Raw genomic sequence first — 15683 nt, 5'->3', positions numbered from 1 at the left:
TGACTTGGGAACTTCTGGAGCTATGGTATGCTGTTTGCTTGGTTTTTCAGACAGGCACTATCTGTGCCCTATGCAGGCTTCCCCTGTCCTTGAGCCTCAGGGATACCATGAAGTGCCCCAAACTCTAAAACACACCTAGGCAGACCTAAGTCCCCCACCTCCCTTTCTGTCCCTTGCTCACTGAAACAGGTACCCAGGCCAGGCTGCAAAGCAGATTCCCTGCCCCAGAGCAAAACAGGCCTCAAGAAAAAAAGAGATGGCTGGGCGCGGTGGCTCACGCTTGTAATCCCAGCACTTTGGGAGGCCGAGGTGGGCGGATCACGAGGTCAGGAGATCGAGACCACAGTGAAACTCCGTCTCTACTAAAAATACAAAAAATTAGCCGGGCGCAGTGGCGGGCGCCTGTAGTCCCAGCTACTCGGAGAGGCTGAGGCAGGAGAATGGCGTGAACCCGGGAGGCGGAGCTTGCAGTGAGCCGAGATCGCGCCACTGCACTCCAGCCTGGGTGACAGAGCGAGACTCCGTTTTTAAAAAAAAAAAAAAAAAAAAAAAGAAAAAAAGAGATGTTCCAGATTTTTCCAAAACTGGCAACAGGGCCGGGCACGGTGGCTCACGCCTGTAATCCCAGCACTTTGGGAGGCCAAGGCGAGCAGATCATGAGGTCAGGAGATCGAGACCATTCTGGCTAACATGGTGAAACCCTGTCTTTACTAAAAAAATACAAAAAATTAGCCGAGCATGGTGGCAGGTGCCTGTAATCCCAGCTACTCAGGAGGCTGAGGCAGGAGAATGGCGTGAATCTGGGAGGCGGAGCTTGCAGTGAGCCAAGACGGTGCCACTGCACTTCAGCCTGGGCGACAGAGTGAGACTCTGTCTCAAAAAAAAAAAAAAAAAAATTAAAAAAAAACAAAGGAAACAAAACTGGCAACAGAGCCAAAGTACCTGATTCTGGCTTCACAGAACAGCTGGCTCCTGCCCTGGCATCTAATCACTTGGTGAGCAATGCAGGAATTCTGAGGTCTAAGCTGCCCTTCCCAGAGCAGGTCAGGCCAGGGTCAGACCTAGGCTACCAGGCCACTGGGCAAAGAGCCCCAAGAAAGGTCAGAAGTTCCCAAAACTTGCTTAAATCATATTCAAGAGGTATATAAAAAGGGATATGCTATAAAAAGTGATATGCATTAAAAAAAAACTGCATATACTAATTTTCTTTTACTGTATGTTATAAAAAATTAGAAAACATTATAAAATTATACAGAGAAAATCAATCATAAGCCTGTCCCAAGGAAGCAAAACTATTAACATTCTGGTAAATCTTCTTGCAGTTATATTTAGTACATAAATTGGGATCACACTTATACAGAGAGTTTAAGATCTCGATTTCATCATTTAAAAATACCTAGAGACATTTCTCAATATGAGCTCTTAAAAGACAGAAAACCATCATTTCAGACATCGTAAAATTCACAGGTTACTGAGAGATGTCATGGCATCCCTAAGAACAGTATTGTCCATTTAAATACAAGTTATATCCAAAAAACTGATAGGAGGAGAGCCTATTTTATTCTTCTTAAAGCACATATAATAGTAAACTCTTCTTTCTCCTCTTTAGCTTAAAGAGAATCTAGGGAAGATACCTTTGTATCCTCAGCAAAGAGGCACTATATGCAATTTTCCTTTTTTACATTCTCTTATCTTACTTTCCCCTGATAAGGGGAAAGCTTTGAAAATTCACTGCTAGAAAAAATGGTGTCTTACTCAAGAAAGTGCTTAGCAGCTGAAGAGAAACCTCTGGAAACAAGTGGTTATGGCAGGAAGAGCCCTGGACTTGGAAACAGAAAAATGCTGGATTCAGATGTCAGCTCTGTCACTGTAGACCCAAGATCAAAGAACATCCGTTTCCCTGCATGTCAAGAGAGATACCACCACTCAACCCGTAAGGATCAAAGGATTATGCAGATTAAATAAGACTGTGTGAAAGTGGTTTGTCAATGGTAAAATACATTGCAGGGCCATAATCACTAATTAATATTATAGTGGCTGTTAACAGTACTGTTTTTGTTCCTTAGCTGGCTTGAACCACTCATTGCAGGCACTCGGGGCAGCTTCTAACAGTAGGCGAAAGCATGGACCCTGGAGCCAGACTGCACTTCCCAGCTTGGTGAATTCTTTAACCTCTCAGTTTCTTCATCTGTAAAATGTGATTATAATAGTACATCTACCTCTCAGGACTCTTGAAAGGATTAAAATGAGTAAATTTACACACAGTGCTTAGAACAATACCGGGCACATAATACGTACTATATAAGAGTGAGCTTAAAAAAAAAAATTACATTAGCTAAAACTAGTAGTCACACTGTTTCAAAGCTTTCCAGAAAATTAATTAACTATCATTAATCAGAAAGTTGGATGAGAAACCTCTGCTCCCTCACCCCCATCCCGGCTCAGGTTTGGCCTGTTCCCTTCCTACCTTCTCAGCATCCTGCTCGAAGAGCCGCAACTGAAAGCACTGGTCCAGCTTGAGCTTGCGCACGTGCCACATCTGGTGCAGGTGCTGCCGGGTGGAGTGCAGCTTGTCCAGGAGGCTGGTGATCTTGGGCACCAGGCTCTGGAAGTCGGCACTGCCTGGAATGCAGTTGCGTCCTGAGAAGCCGTCGCTGCAGCGGATGCACTGCAGCAGTCGCTGCCCCTCTCGGTCCAGCTCCTCCACAGGGGCCTTCAGCACCTTTTTCTTGAGCTGTGTGTGCTCGTCAATGAGCCGCCGAGAGCCCTCCACATCCACGGGAAACTCCTTCCGGGCTAGCATCTCCTGGAGGTCCTCGAGGCGCGAGAGCAGGTGCACGGCGCTGTTGAAGAACTCCTCCAGGGAGAGCCGCAGTTCGATCCACTCCTCATGGTTGTAGTCCAGGGAGCCGTCAAACTCCTCCGTCAGCTGGGAGGGGTCCACCAGCTTCGTGAGGCCCTCCACAGATACCATGCTCGTCTGTAAGGGGCAGACACAGACAAGGACACTCAGTGATGTTGGGGGAAGAACAGGGCAGAAATAGGATGAGGGAAAGGACAAGATAAGTCCACATAATAATGACCACAGCCTGCCTCGGGAAGGGTGAGTGGAGGCCATGGGACTCACTGGTCAGGAGTCACAGATCAGCCGGGATCAGCAGTTTCTACAGACTGCTGACTGCTTTAGCAAGCCTCTCCAACTGCCCACCATTTACCACCCCAGAAGAACTGCTTTTGTGTCCCTGCTCTCCTCATTTTCCCTTCTCCTGACCCCAGTTCACTTCAAAAGGGCTTCAGAGGCTTGAAGCAGAAACTGGAAGAAAAACTGACCTAGTTTCTGGGAGACAGTTTTCTACAGCTTTAAAACCAAGGCCCATGGACCCAGGGTATCATCATAGTTGGATTAAGCAACATGGGCCAGTGCTTGGGCTGCAAAGATTTCACAGTCTTATCTTTTCCGAGGCTCTCCCTATTAGCTCTTCTGTGGTATGGTGATGGGCAACAGGGGAGTCTGGGCCCTTGGCTTTCTCTGTGAGGCCCCTACAAGCTCCTGGAGAGCAGATTGGAGAATGTTTGTCTCCAGGAAGCAAAGCGTCTCCAGCAAATGATGATGCAGGCAACCACCTTAGTTTATTAGTAAACATCTTTTCCTTCCTATAGGGCTTTAGGCTTCTCTTCTTTCTCATGAAGAATGAGAGGCTAGCAAATTAATATCTGTGTTTGGGTTCCAGCCCTACACTTATTAACTGTGTGACCCAGGGCAAGCTATTAAGGTCTCAGAGCCTCAGTCTCCTCCTCTGTGTAATGGAGATAATAATTTCTTCCTCATTGGGCTTGCAGAGATTAAATGTATCAATGTGTGTAAGGCACATAGGGTGCATAGCATGGAGTACATGCTCAATCCCTGTTAGTGCCCACTTTGATGATCTGAAGGCTGCATAATTACTCAAAACCTAAAAAGCAATTTATCTCTCTGTGTCTTGCTACTCTCTGAGCATCCCATCCCCTTTGTTCCTTCTCTTTCCACCCCTCTCCTAAGAGGAAGGAAGGAGTTGCCATAGGCAGGAGGGCTGGTCTGGAACAATGGTTGTCAAACTTGACTGCTCATTAGAATCCTTTGGGGAATGTACAAAAATACCAATGCTCAAACCTCATCCCTAGAAATTCTGATTTAATTGGCTAAATGGGAGCTTGGACATGAGTAGGTTTAAGAGTCCCTCAGATGATTCTAATGTGCAAGTAGAGTTGCAAACTCCTGCTAATCTCCATCCTTGCTACTCAAAGCATAGCTCTCAGACCAGCAGTACTGGCATCACATGGGAGCTCGTTAGAAATGCAGAATCTTAGGCCTTACCCCAGACCTACTGAGGCAGAATCTGCATTTTCAAAATCCCCAGGAGATTTGTGTGCATTACACTTGAGAAAACCTATTCCAAAGTACTTTCTCCTTCAAATTTGGCTCAAAGTTTACCACTTCCGGGAAGTCCTCCATCATTATACTTATCAATTACATGTAAGTATCTGTTGTTGAACAAGCTTATACTCTCATCTCTGTATCACTTGTCACCCCAGTCTGCACTAAGTATTAAATTCACTGTTTTTAAGATATTGCCTTATAAATATTCCTTTGATTGGGAGGCCCCCAGCTATCTCTCCTATCCTCTTATTTAGGAGGCAGAGACAAGCTTGCTCAACTTAGAGTGAAAGAGGTGCAGAGAGATGGGACATGCAGGCCAGCAATGCTGAAGCAGAAGTATCAAGACTTACTGAGAAGATTGTTTTCAGTCTCTTCAGCTTATACATTTATAGGCTTGTTGTCACCACCTCTGTATAAACAAGCCAAAATATAGAAAGCATTTCCCTACAGGACTCCTAGTGTTCTGGAGGGGTGCTGGGAGACTATAATAGGTCACAGCTTTTATACCAAGCCAAATTTCTTGTATTGTTTACACAGAGTGAGAATCGCCTGCATCAAGTGTCAGGTCATTGTGCTCAAATCACAGCCTATTTGACACCACACACAGGCGCTCCTGGCCCCCAGGGCACAAAAGTCTGAAATGGGAACCTGCTGAAAGATTAAAAGCAGCTCTGCGTTTTCAACACACACACATTTAAAAGTTCATCCCCTTGCAGATGAGGACTAGAATTCTGGGGAAGAGAACCGTTTAAATTTGGCTGGAACACAGATGCTTAAATCATTGATTTAATCTGATGTATTGTCATTAAAAATTCTCAGGGGAAACATACACCCTCTAGAAAATTTAGTTTAAAAACATGTTTTCCTTGATTATGAAAGTAATATGTCATCCTTGAAAAAAATAAAAATATATGAAGTAAATAAAAACCACCCATTATCCAGTCACCTAGAATAAACCATCACTAACATCTTCAATCTCAGTTTTCTTCTCCATACATACACTTTAAAAACAAATCTCAGATTAAACTGTCCATATTGTTTTATCACCTGCGTTTTACTAAACAATAAATATTTTAATACTATTTTTTCTAGATACGGCTTTTCATGGCTTCATAGTATTTGGGTTTTTTGTTTGTTTTTGTTTGTTTGCTTGTTTTGTTTTGTTTTGAGGAGTTTTGCTCTGTCACCCAGGCTGGAATGCAATAGTGCAATCTCAGCTCACTGCAACCTCTGCCTCCCAGGTTCAAATGATTCACCTGCCTCAGCCTCTTGAGTAGCTTGGATTACAGGCGCACGCCACCACGCCCGGCTAATTGTGTATTTTTAGTAGAGATGGGGTTTCACCATGTTGGCCAGGCTGATCTTGAACTCCTGACCTCAAGTGATCTGCCATCCTCAGCCTCCCAAAGTGCTGGGATTACAGTACAGGCATGAATCACCACACCCAGCCAGTATTTGTGTATTAATGTCACCAACGGTAATGGCTAGTAAGGATACAACCTATATATGTGCAAGTATACGTACTATATATGTATAAATATTTATGCACATGTGTATATATACTATTGTATAGGAACATATGAGCTGTGATGAACATTCTTGTAGACATTTCTTGTTTGCAATTTTACCTGGCTTTTTACCTTCTTGTTTGTTGAGATTTCATATTAAGAATATTTTCTTAAATTAGGCTGGGCACAGTGGCTCATGCCTATAATCCCAGCACTTTGAGAGGCTGAGGTGGGCAGATCACCTGAGGTAAGGAGTTTGAGACCAGCCAGGCCAACATGGTGAAACCCTATCTCTACTAAAAACACAAAAATTAGCCAGGCATGGTGGCAGGTGCCTATAGTCCCAGCTGCTCAGGAGGCTGAGGCAGGAGAATCACTTGAACCCAGGAGGCAGAGGTTGCAGTAAGCCGAGATCATCACTGCACTCCAGCCTGGGTAACAGAGTGAGACTCTATCTCAAAAAAAAAAAAAAAAAAAAGAATATTTTCCTAAATTAGTTACTAGATACAGAAATACAGTTAAATAGAAGGAATAAGTTCTAGTATTCAATAGCACAGTAGAGGAATTATAGTTAACAATCATTTATGGTATATTTCAAAAGCTAGAAGATAAGAATTGTAGTGTTTCTAGCACAAAGAAATGATAAATGTTTGAGGTGATGAATATCCCATTTACTCTGATTTGATCGTTACATATTGTATACAGGCATCAAAATGTCACATGTACCCAAAAATATGTACAACTATGATACAGCAATAAAAAAAGAATTGCTACATCAATGGACATAAACTCTTCCTAAGGTTTTTGTTACAAATTGCAAAGCTGCCTCCAGAAACAGTTGTCCCAGTTACACAACCACCGACAGTAAATAAGACTGTCTAATGAAGGTGTGCATTTGGGACAATCTCGTGAGCCTCTTGTTCCTCCCCATACTCTAACTGGTAAGGCCATGGTGGCCAAGGAATCCTGAAATCTCAGCCATTGAGGTGTCACATACTGTATGGTAGATGGAGAAGAGGAAGTGAGAAATGTGTGGATGGCAGAAGGGGAAGGGAAAGAAGATGCTAAGAGAGAGAAATCTGGCTCACCTCAAAGATGAATTTGGAGCTGCCAAAGTTGGTCTTCTGTTTCTGCCAGAAGTTGTCGGGTTTAATGATGAGGGCCACATGGATCTCAGCTGGAAAGGCTTCCTGCAGCGTTTTGAGGAGGGGCTTGATGAGGTCCCACTTGGAGCCCCGCATGTCGATGATGACAGTGAAGCCACGTTTGCACACGTCCTCACTGTGGGGAGGTCAGAGGTCAGTATGGTCACTCTGGGTAGCTGAGACTTTGGAGTACACAGTCAAAAAGCACCCGGAAACCTGCACTTCCCTTGACCAGAATCACTCTTTCAACTTCATGCCAGGTCTCTTGGCCACCTTCAAACTCAACTCAAACTGTACGGCCTCAGAAAACCCTTTCTGCATCTGACCGATGGTCCTGGCATTCTGCCTTCTCCCAGCACTTGGCAAAAAACTTGGCCTTCCACATGCAGGTTGAGTATCCCTAATCTGAAAATCCAAAATCTGAAGTGCTCCAAAACTTGAAACTTTAAGAGGGTCAACATGATGCTCAAAGGAAATGATTGTTGCAGCATTTCGGAGTTTGGATTTTCGGATTAGGGATACTCACCCGGCAAGTAGAATGCAAACATTCCAAAAAAAAAAAAACCAAAATCCGAAGTCCAAAACACTTCTGGTTCCAAGCATTTTGGATAGGAGCTAACCAACCTGTAGTCAACTGTACTTGTTGGGATGTTTACAATTTGGATATTCACAATTGTATTTGATTTTTATTTTAATTTTTGTCTCCCTTTCTTGTTCCTAAATGAGTCATGTTTTCCCCCACTGAAATTCCAGTTCTCTAAAGACAGACCCTGTCGCCTCTTAAACCTGAGATGGAAAGTCCTTGACAGGGGTGTTGTTCTGCCCTGTGCCCACATCAGTGACAGACACTGGTACATCTTACCACTAAGCCCAAACTGGGCCAAAGAATGCTTTTTCAAAAATGGCTCTAGGTTGATTCTGCCAGTTGATGAGAGATGGTACACAAAGTATGAATAACATGTATTTATCACTATTGTATTTAAGATGTATTACTTGTAGTTTATTATTATTTCTTTTTACTTTTTTTTTTTAAAGGGTCAGGTCTCGCTATGTGCACTGGCTGGCATGCAGTGGCTATTCTCAGGCACAATCACAGTGCACTATAGTCTCAAAACTCCTGGCTTCAAATGATCCCCCTGCCTCAGCCTTCCTGGTAGCTGTGACTACAGGCTTATGCCACCATGCCCAGCTTTGTGGTTTAAAATGTATGTCAGCTTAAAAAATCAGGTCGCTGAGTCATGCTGATCACTCAGAGAAAGCCAAGAGTGGAACTGACTGGAACGGAAGATGCAGACCAGTTGTTTCATGTATTTCCATTGTAAGAGTCACAGTGTGAAATGCACGTATCAGGATGTTAAGGGACGATGGGGGAGGAGTAACTCTTGAAATCAAGGCAAGATGAAGTGACAGCGACCGTCTTGAAAACCAAGAGATAAGCAGGCTAAATAAATCAAGATGTTGCTATATAACTTAGTAGCAAAGTTTATTTAAACACTTGAACTTTGACTATAACTCCTGAGAATAGGAAGAAAAAAATCGAAAGTCAGAATAGTTATAACATCTCAGTTTGGAAGAAAGTCTATGTTTGGGTAGTTAGGGGTCTTTCCTTCTCTTATTTTTTTAAAGCCAATCCGTTTACTCTATAATTCAAAATAGACATTGGTTACTTCACATTTTAAAATATAAATACCAGCATAGTATTTCCTTAGGGTCTTTCACTTAATTTCCCATTTCCCAGACTGTACTTGTTTAAACCACTATGTATGTTACATGACCCACATATATGCCTACCACATATCAGTTGCTTACAGCTGCTGGCAGTAAGGCCACAGAAGGATTCAGGTCACAAAAAGAAATAAAAACCTTTTGGGGGGCTTTATTCTCAAATTTCAACCAGTGATGAGATTGTTACAGCCTCATTAAGAGACCACAGCTCTTGACTATGTGAGTGTCTCAAGCACAAGTCAGCTTACTTAGGCCTCCCTGGTACACAGAAAATTCCCCAGAGAGGCGACTCTCTCCAGCATGAGAGAAAGGATGAGTATTCTCCCCAAATCCTGCATCCCAAAGGAAAGGAGTTGCCTCTTCTTCCCTGACACTTATTGAAACGATGAGTGGCCAAAATTTTCCATAAATAATTTTCTCTATCCTCTTGTCTTAAAGCAATGTGACTATTTTCCAAATTACAGGATTTCTTTCCCATTATAAGAGAAACACCTAATAATTACACAAAAGTTAAAGTAGTCAAAGATCCATGCAAGAGATGCTAATGGTAGGACTGTATAACACCCAGGCCTATTTCCTTTCCACCTTTTCTGTGCATATAGTTTTCATATCATATACTGTTCTACTTTTCACTGTAACATAGTTTTTTCTCATGTCTAAAATTTCTTCCAATCTGTTGCATTTAGTGATAGTCCATCTTATGCCTATACCATAACTTATTTGATCATTCTCATGATTGCTTTACAGAAAAGTATGTCAACTTACATGTCCACCAGCAGTGTATGACAGTACCGCCCCCTTACTGTATCCTCACCAGCACTGGTCATTGAATTTTTAAAATCTTTGCCTATTTTATTAAAAAGTATATTATATTTAAATTTGCATTTCTTTGATTACTAGTTATTGCTTTTTGGCCTGTAAATATTTCTTCTGTGAACTATCTGATCAGCTCTTTTGTCCATCTTTCTATTAGGGATTAGTGGCTTTCTATTGGGATTTAGGGGTTTTCTCACTGAGCATCATTTAGTTTAGCTTAACTTATATTTGTTGCATGCCCACCTATGTCAGGTTCGGCAACGTTAACTGTGGGTATTGCCTTTCCTTAGAGATGATTGTCTTCCTTATTTCCCTGCTCCTCAGACTCCATCTCTGTTGCCGTAATTATGCTGACCTGAGAATTCTTTGTCCCTAACAACAAATATTCTGTGTTGCTCCCAAGAGCTGGAGGTCAACAATCCCAGCATCCAAAGCTGGTGGTCAGTAGCAGGTTATGCCCTGTTAACTAATCATTTCTGACAACTAAGAGTAGAAATTAGGTCCTAATATTCTGTAGGAGGTTCTCAATAACTCAGCAGATGGAGAAAGAGGCCCAGGAGCTGAGTGCTATGACCTAATCTAATTGTCATTTTTCTGTGAAAACAGGCTAATCTTCCAAGGTGCTTTGTGTGTTTGGTTTCAAGTAAGGGGCATAGCTGGGAAAGGGGAAACAACTATTTCATTGTGTGCTTATTCTACGCTGGGGCTATAGTTCAGTATTTGCCATACATCATTTCATTATATCCTAACAATAACTTCATAAACTAGATATGGTTATCTCCATGTGACAGAAGATGAAATTGAGGCATAAAATTTGCCTAAGATCACGTAACTAGTAAGTGGCTAAGCAAAAATTCAAAACCAGGACTGTTGACTTGAAAACCCAAGCTCAGGCTGGCTCACGCATATAATCCCAGCACTTTGGGAGGCTGAGGCGGGCAGATCACTTGAGGTCAGAAGTTTGAAACCAGCCTGGCCAACATGGTGAAACTCCGTCTCCACTCCAAAATACAGAAAAAAAAAAAAAAAGAAAACCCAAGCTCAGGTCACTATATCATACTATAACCCATCACACTGACACTATGTGTAGGTGTTTTTGTTTGGGGACAGGAGTTGGGGGGTCAGAGATGAGGGGATTAAGTTAGGGGACTCAGAGGAGATGGGGTGAATTAGGGCAAGGAGTCTAAGTGAATGATCTCCCTTCTGGAGTCTGTGAAAAACCACAAAGTCAGAGAAACAAAAGAGCATGTGGCATAGTGAGAAAGTTCCAGTGATTAACTCTGGTTCAGGCCTTTGAATGCAAGAGAGTGCAGCTCTTGAGTGCCTTGGAGAGTCCCATTCTGGGCTCTGTCCCTCTTTTTGCACACCACCCCCACTCCACCCCAGGAGCCGAGATGACTCACCCACATACAGTCTGTGCTGCACATCCCTCTTCCCCTTCTAGGCCAAGCTCCTAGTATCTGAAACCCTAATACTCTCTGCCCAAAAGGCCCTTAGCCTACTTCCTGGGCCCATGGGTATCTCTTTCCAGGGTCCAATTCCCAAGGGCAAGTAACACCACCATTATGTGTACCCCAGGCCTGAGGGGTGACAAAGGGCTGCTATTTGCAAGAATGTGGCTAGAACATAAATGTGTGAGCTGGGGTGTTCACTTGCATGCATGAAGTCCCCCTGCCATGTAGGGCTGAGCTGGGGAGAAGGCAGGCAGAGCATGAGTGGGGGCTGGTCTATTGTGCTGCCACATTTGGGCCTGGGAGCTCAAAGGAGTCCAACAAATCTAAATTTAAATTTGGCCTCCTAGGTTGCTGTGAAGATATATTTGTCAAGGTAGAAGGACAGAACATGTTTTATTTAACAGTTTGTTAGCTTGCTACATTAATTTTAAATATTCAGACAAAGGGTATGTGAGCTTCCATTTGTACTCTTGCCCTAGGCACCACAATGTTAGAATCAGGCCTTGCAAGAGACGAGACTGGAGTGGATGTAGGCTTCAAATCAGAATGCACCTCATATGCCAAGACAGGACCAGTGGATTTGTCCTAAAGGCAATGAGGAACTACTGAAGGGTAAGATTCAGAGAAGGAACATGATCAGGTGATTCAGATAGATTACCCTCCAACTGTGCAGAAGGAGGGTAAACTGGGGTCAGCCCAAAGGATTGTGTAAGAATAGAAGAAGGGTCCTTGCTAAAATGACTCTTCAAGGAAGTCTTCCATGGACCACCCTATTTAAACCTGTAACTGTCACCCGGCACTCTTTATAACCCTTCTCTTTATTTTTCTCCTTAGCACTTAGTTACCATCTGGATAATATGTTTTACTTATTTACTGTCCATCTTCCCTCACTGGAAAGTAACCTCAGTAAGGGCAGGAAGTTTTTATTCATTTCACTGTTGAATGTTCAGTGCCTACTACAGTGCCTGGCGCAAACGAGGAAGGGGAGGCAGCAGTTAAGGGTATGAAAACTAGAACCAGCTTCCTAGGCCTGAATCCTGGCCCCATCATTTACTTATTGTGGAACCCCTCTGTGCCTCAGTTCCCACAATGTAAAATGTGAATAATAATTACAGGGTTGTCTTAAAGCCTAATAGACATAAATCACTTAGGATGGTGCCATACACAGACTGTTCTGTGTAAGTCTAAGCTGCCATAGATGTCACTGGTGTCCACCCAGGGTCCCTTTACTAACCACTATGCCTGTTCTCCAGTTCCAAGAGTGTTGGAGCTATCAGTTGATACCTGTAACCATCTCTGAATACTTGCTTTAGCTGATGCCTACGCTTCTCCGAGAGAAACCTGGGCAGTTATACCCCCACACCAGGGCTGGTGAGTGACTGTCTGGTACAGGTGTGTCAGAGCCTAACTCCTTTACCTCACTGCAGAGTAACTCTGAAGTGTGATGTATTTTCACCGCCTCCCCAGTCTCCCCAGAAGGCTGCAGCTAGACTTCACCTGAAGTCTTCATATATCCTTAGTTGGTTTTTCCCCTTTCCTAACTTTGCTTATTTCAGTCTCTTACAAGTTTTTCCTGAATAGCAGACCCTTAATAAATCATTTGTATCCAAATCCCTATCATATTAAACACAGTCCAAGACAGTTATTTTTATTACAGTGTTATGAATAATAATGTAAATATAAATTGTATACAGTTGGCCCTCCATATCTGTGGGTTCCACATCCATGTACTCAACCAACCTTGATGGAAAATATGTACAGCCACCTCTCTGAATCAGTGGGTCTCAAACTTTGGTTGATTGAATCTGCCAATGTGAAACCAGCAGATTTAGAGGACCGATTGTATATTTCATACATATAAGAAATTCTGAAGGCAATTTGATATATGGTCTGGAAGTTAAAAGAGAAACCTGGTGTGGAAATTTTTATTTAGGAGTCACACAGTGCCTGGCACATAGTAGGTGTTCCAGAACATTTGCTGAATGAATAGATCCCTGAATGGGTGGTAGCTGATGTACACACAAGTGGGTGAGATCCCCCAACAAAACCCAGGAAGAGGAAAAGAACCATCTTCTGAGTCAAGAATAGAATTGACAGGAATATCAGTGTTTAAGAGGTGGGAGAAGGAAGTAGATGACCCTGAGGAAAAAATGAAGAGAGGTTAGAGAGAACCAGGAGAGGAATGACGTCAAGAAATAAGGGAGGAGAGGATTGCGAGGAACCACAGTGTCAAATGCTGCAGAGAGATTGGTCATTCACTGAGAGCAGAACTATTGTACTTAGCAACTAAGAGGCCACGGTCCCATGAGTCAGGGACATTTCAGTGGGGTGCTGGGGCCAGAATAAATGCTGGAGCAAGGAAGCAGTTTTCCTGGTTAATCTCTGTAATGATTAGCAGGAAGTGCCACAGATATCAGAGGCTGCTTGTGGTGCACTTCTACCCCCTGGCTCTGTCTCCCCGACCCCAGCAGTGGCCAGAGTCTGCATGGTGCTCTCTGGCCAACCCAACTCCTGCAGCTGCTCCCCAGCCTGCCCTCTTCCCCAAGGCACAACACTCCCAGACCTCTTCTCTCATTCACTGTGCTCAAATGACAGCAGTTTGAGCAGACCCGTGTACAGTGGAACATAACTAACAGGTAGCCTGCTTTTTCCCTTTAGGTGATTTACCTTTTAAAAGATATTTATTAGCCCAAATCAAACTTTCAAGGACAGAAGTTTGCATTGTGTATGGTGAGGATGGGGGCATAGGAGGGTGAAGTTTGGAGCAGCAGACTTTTATATCCTTGTTTTTTATTTAAAAATATTTTTTAAAGCAGACTTTGAAATCCCCTCAGGAGGGGAAAGAACAGTGGGTGATTCCCTTCCTGTTCTCACATCTGCTACTTGAGAGAGAGAAGGCAGCCACTGCCCTGTCTCCCCTGTGCCCACCCTGCCCTGTAGTTTCCCATCTGGGGCATGGGTCCCCTGAGGCCCCCTTGGCCAGGTTCTCACCCTTTGTGATAAATCACAATCCCTTCAAACTGAGCTGTGTTCTGTTTCATAGACTCTCCAGGGCTCTTGGGCCCAGAAGTCACAAATGTATACTAAATGACTGGATGATGGATCAGCTGTTTCTTGTATGCAGTTCTAGACCATTTACTCTTTTGTTCATTAAATGTCACTGGGGCTGTTTTCACTTAGTAAGCCTGTGCTATCTCAGAAAAGCACTTTCACCACTTTATGCCAATGTTTCTCAAACTTTAGTGACTTTCTTTATCACCTAGAACACTTGTTTAAAAATACTGATTTGGGGGAAGCCTTCCAGATATTCTGATGAATGTTGGTCTGGGATAAAGCTCAGGATTCTCCCCCATAGTGATCCAAGGACAACAGTTAGGCACTCTTAGGTGTGGTTTTTGAGAGTTTAATGATTAAAAACTGACTTTGTCTAAATCAGATATTACGATATGCATTTAATAAATAGTAGGTAACACACAAATATATCAGATAGAGTAACAATGAAATAAGTCAGAACAACATTTGCAAGGTGAACAACAGCTACACCATACAGAAGCCTGTTGAAAATGTTAGTTTCTCTCTCCATGGCCTCAGGCTCTCTCCAGTGGAGTCACTTATTGCAAGAATAGGCTTGGAATGATTTCTGCCATTGGAGTAAGTGTCTGGTTCTTTTTGCAAAGACTGAGCTCCTCCTCTTGGCCTAATGAGGCTTTCCCTAAAGAGCTTGGCAGTTTCCCTCCCCAGTGTTGCTGCATGTACTCAGACACCTACTGAAGATTTGCTTTCCCTGGCTCCCCTCTCTAAGTTGCCATGAAATCACTGCCAGGTTTCTGCTTCTTGTCATACACCTGACCTGGCAGCCACATCTCAAACTTCTGGGCAAGGCCTGGGTGTCTCTCTAGGTGCATGTTAGGTCCTGCCCACACCTGATGCCCACAGAGTCATCTGGCTTCAAAAGGAGAACCTCATTATGAAGGTGCTTCAGAAATAACAGTGTCACATAAATTGTACCATATTATCTATTAGTTCATTAATTTATTCATCCAACATACATTTATTGAGCATTTGCTTTGTGACTGCCCCAGTACTAGGCACCAGGGATATATAAATGTGGACAAGACAGAAACATGAAAGTTTCATTCTAGAAGGAGAGGTGGACACAAGACAATGCTAGATAAAGAGAATAAATGCAAGTTATGATAAGTCTTAAGAACTTCTTAGGACAGCCCACATGAGGAGCAAAGACTGAAACTACGAGAAATAATTTGTTAAGAGAATACTAAAAAAATACTAGAGGCCAGGCGCAGTGGCTCATGCCTGTAATCCCAGCACTTAGTGGGGCTGAGGCAGGTAGATCACTTGAGGTCATGAGTTCAAGACCAGCCTGGCCAACATGGTGAAACCCTGTCTCTACTAAAAATACAAAATTAGCTGGGTGTGGTGGCAGGAGCCTGTAATCCCAGCTACTCGGGAGGCTGAGGCAGGAGAATCGCTTGAATCCGGGAGGTGGAGGTTGCGGTGAGCCAAGATTGCACCATTGCACTCCAGCCTGGGTGACAAGAGCAAAACTCTGTCTCAAAAAACAAAACAAAACAAAACAAAAATACTTCAAACAGAGGGA

General features: G+C 43.3%; 1 protein-coding gene across 26 annotated transcripts in view; it reads right to left on the bottom strand.

Moving 5' to 3' along the window:
* The window catches only part of KALRN (kalirin RhoGEF kinase), a 694106-nt gene that overhangs the window by 459600 nt on the left and 218823 nt on the right, over positions 1 to 15683 (bottom strand). For all 26 annotated transcript variants that reach the window (XM_055259658.2, XM_055259655.2, XM_055259656.2 and 23 more), the window contains exons 4-5: positions 7014 to 7206; positions 2468 to 2980 (exon numbers count right to left, since the gene is read on the bottom strand). In XM_055259658.2, the coding sequence (XP_055115633.1) occupies positions 2468 to 2980; positions 7014 to 7206 (706 nt within the window). The remainder of the gene's footprint in view (positions 1 to 2467; positions 2981 to 7013; positions 7207 to 15683) is intronic.

The sequence above is a fragment of the Symphalangus syndactylus genome, chromosome 21 (assembly GCF_028878055.3).
Source record: "Symphalangus syndactylus isolate Jambi chromosome 21, NHGRI_mSymSyn1-v2.1_pri, whole genome shotgun sequence".
Classification (NCBI taxonomy): domain Eukaryota; kingdom Metazoa; phylum Chordata; class Mammalia; order Primates; family Hylobatidae; genus Symphalangus; species Symphalangus syndactylus.
This window is presented reverse-complemented; position numbering and strand designations above follow the sequence as displayed.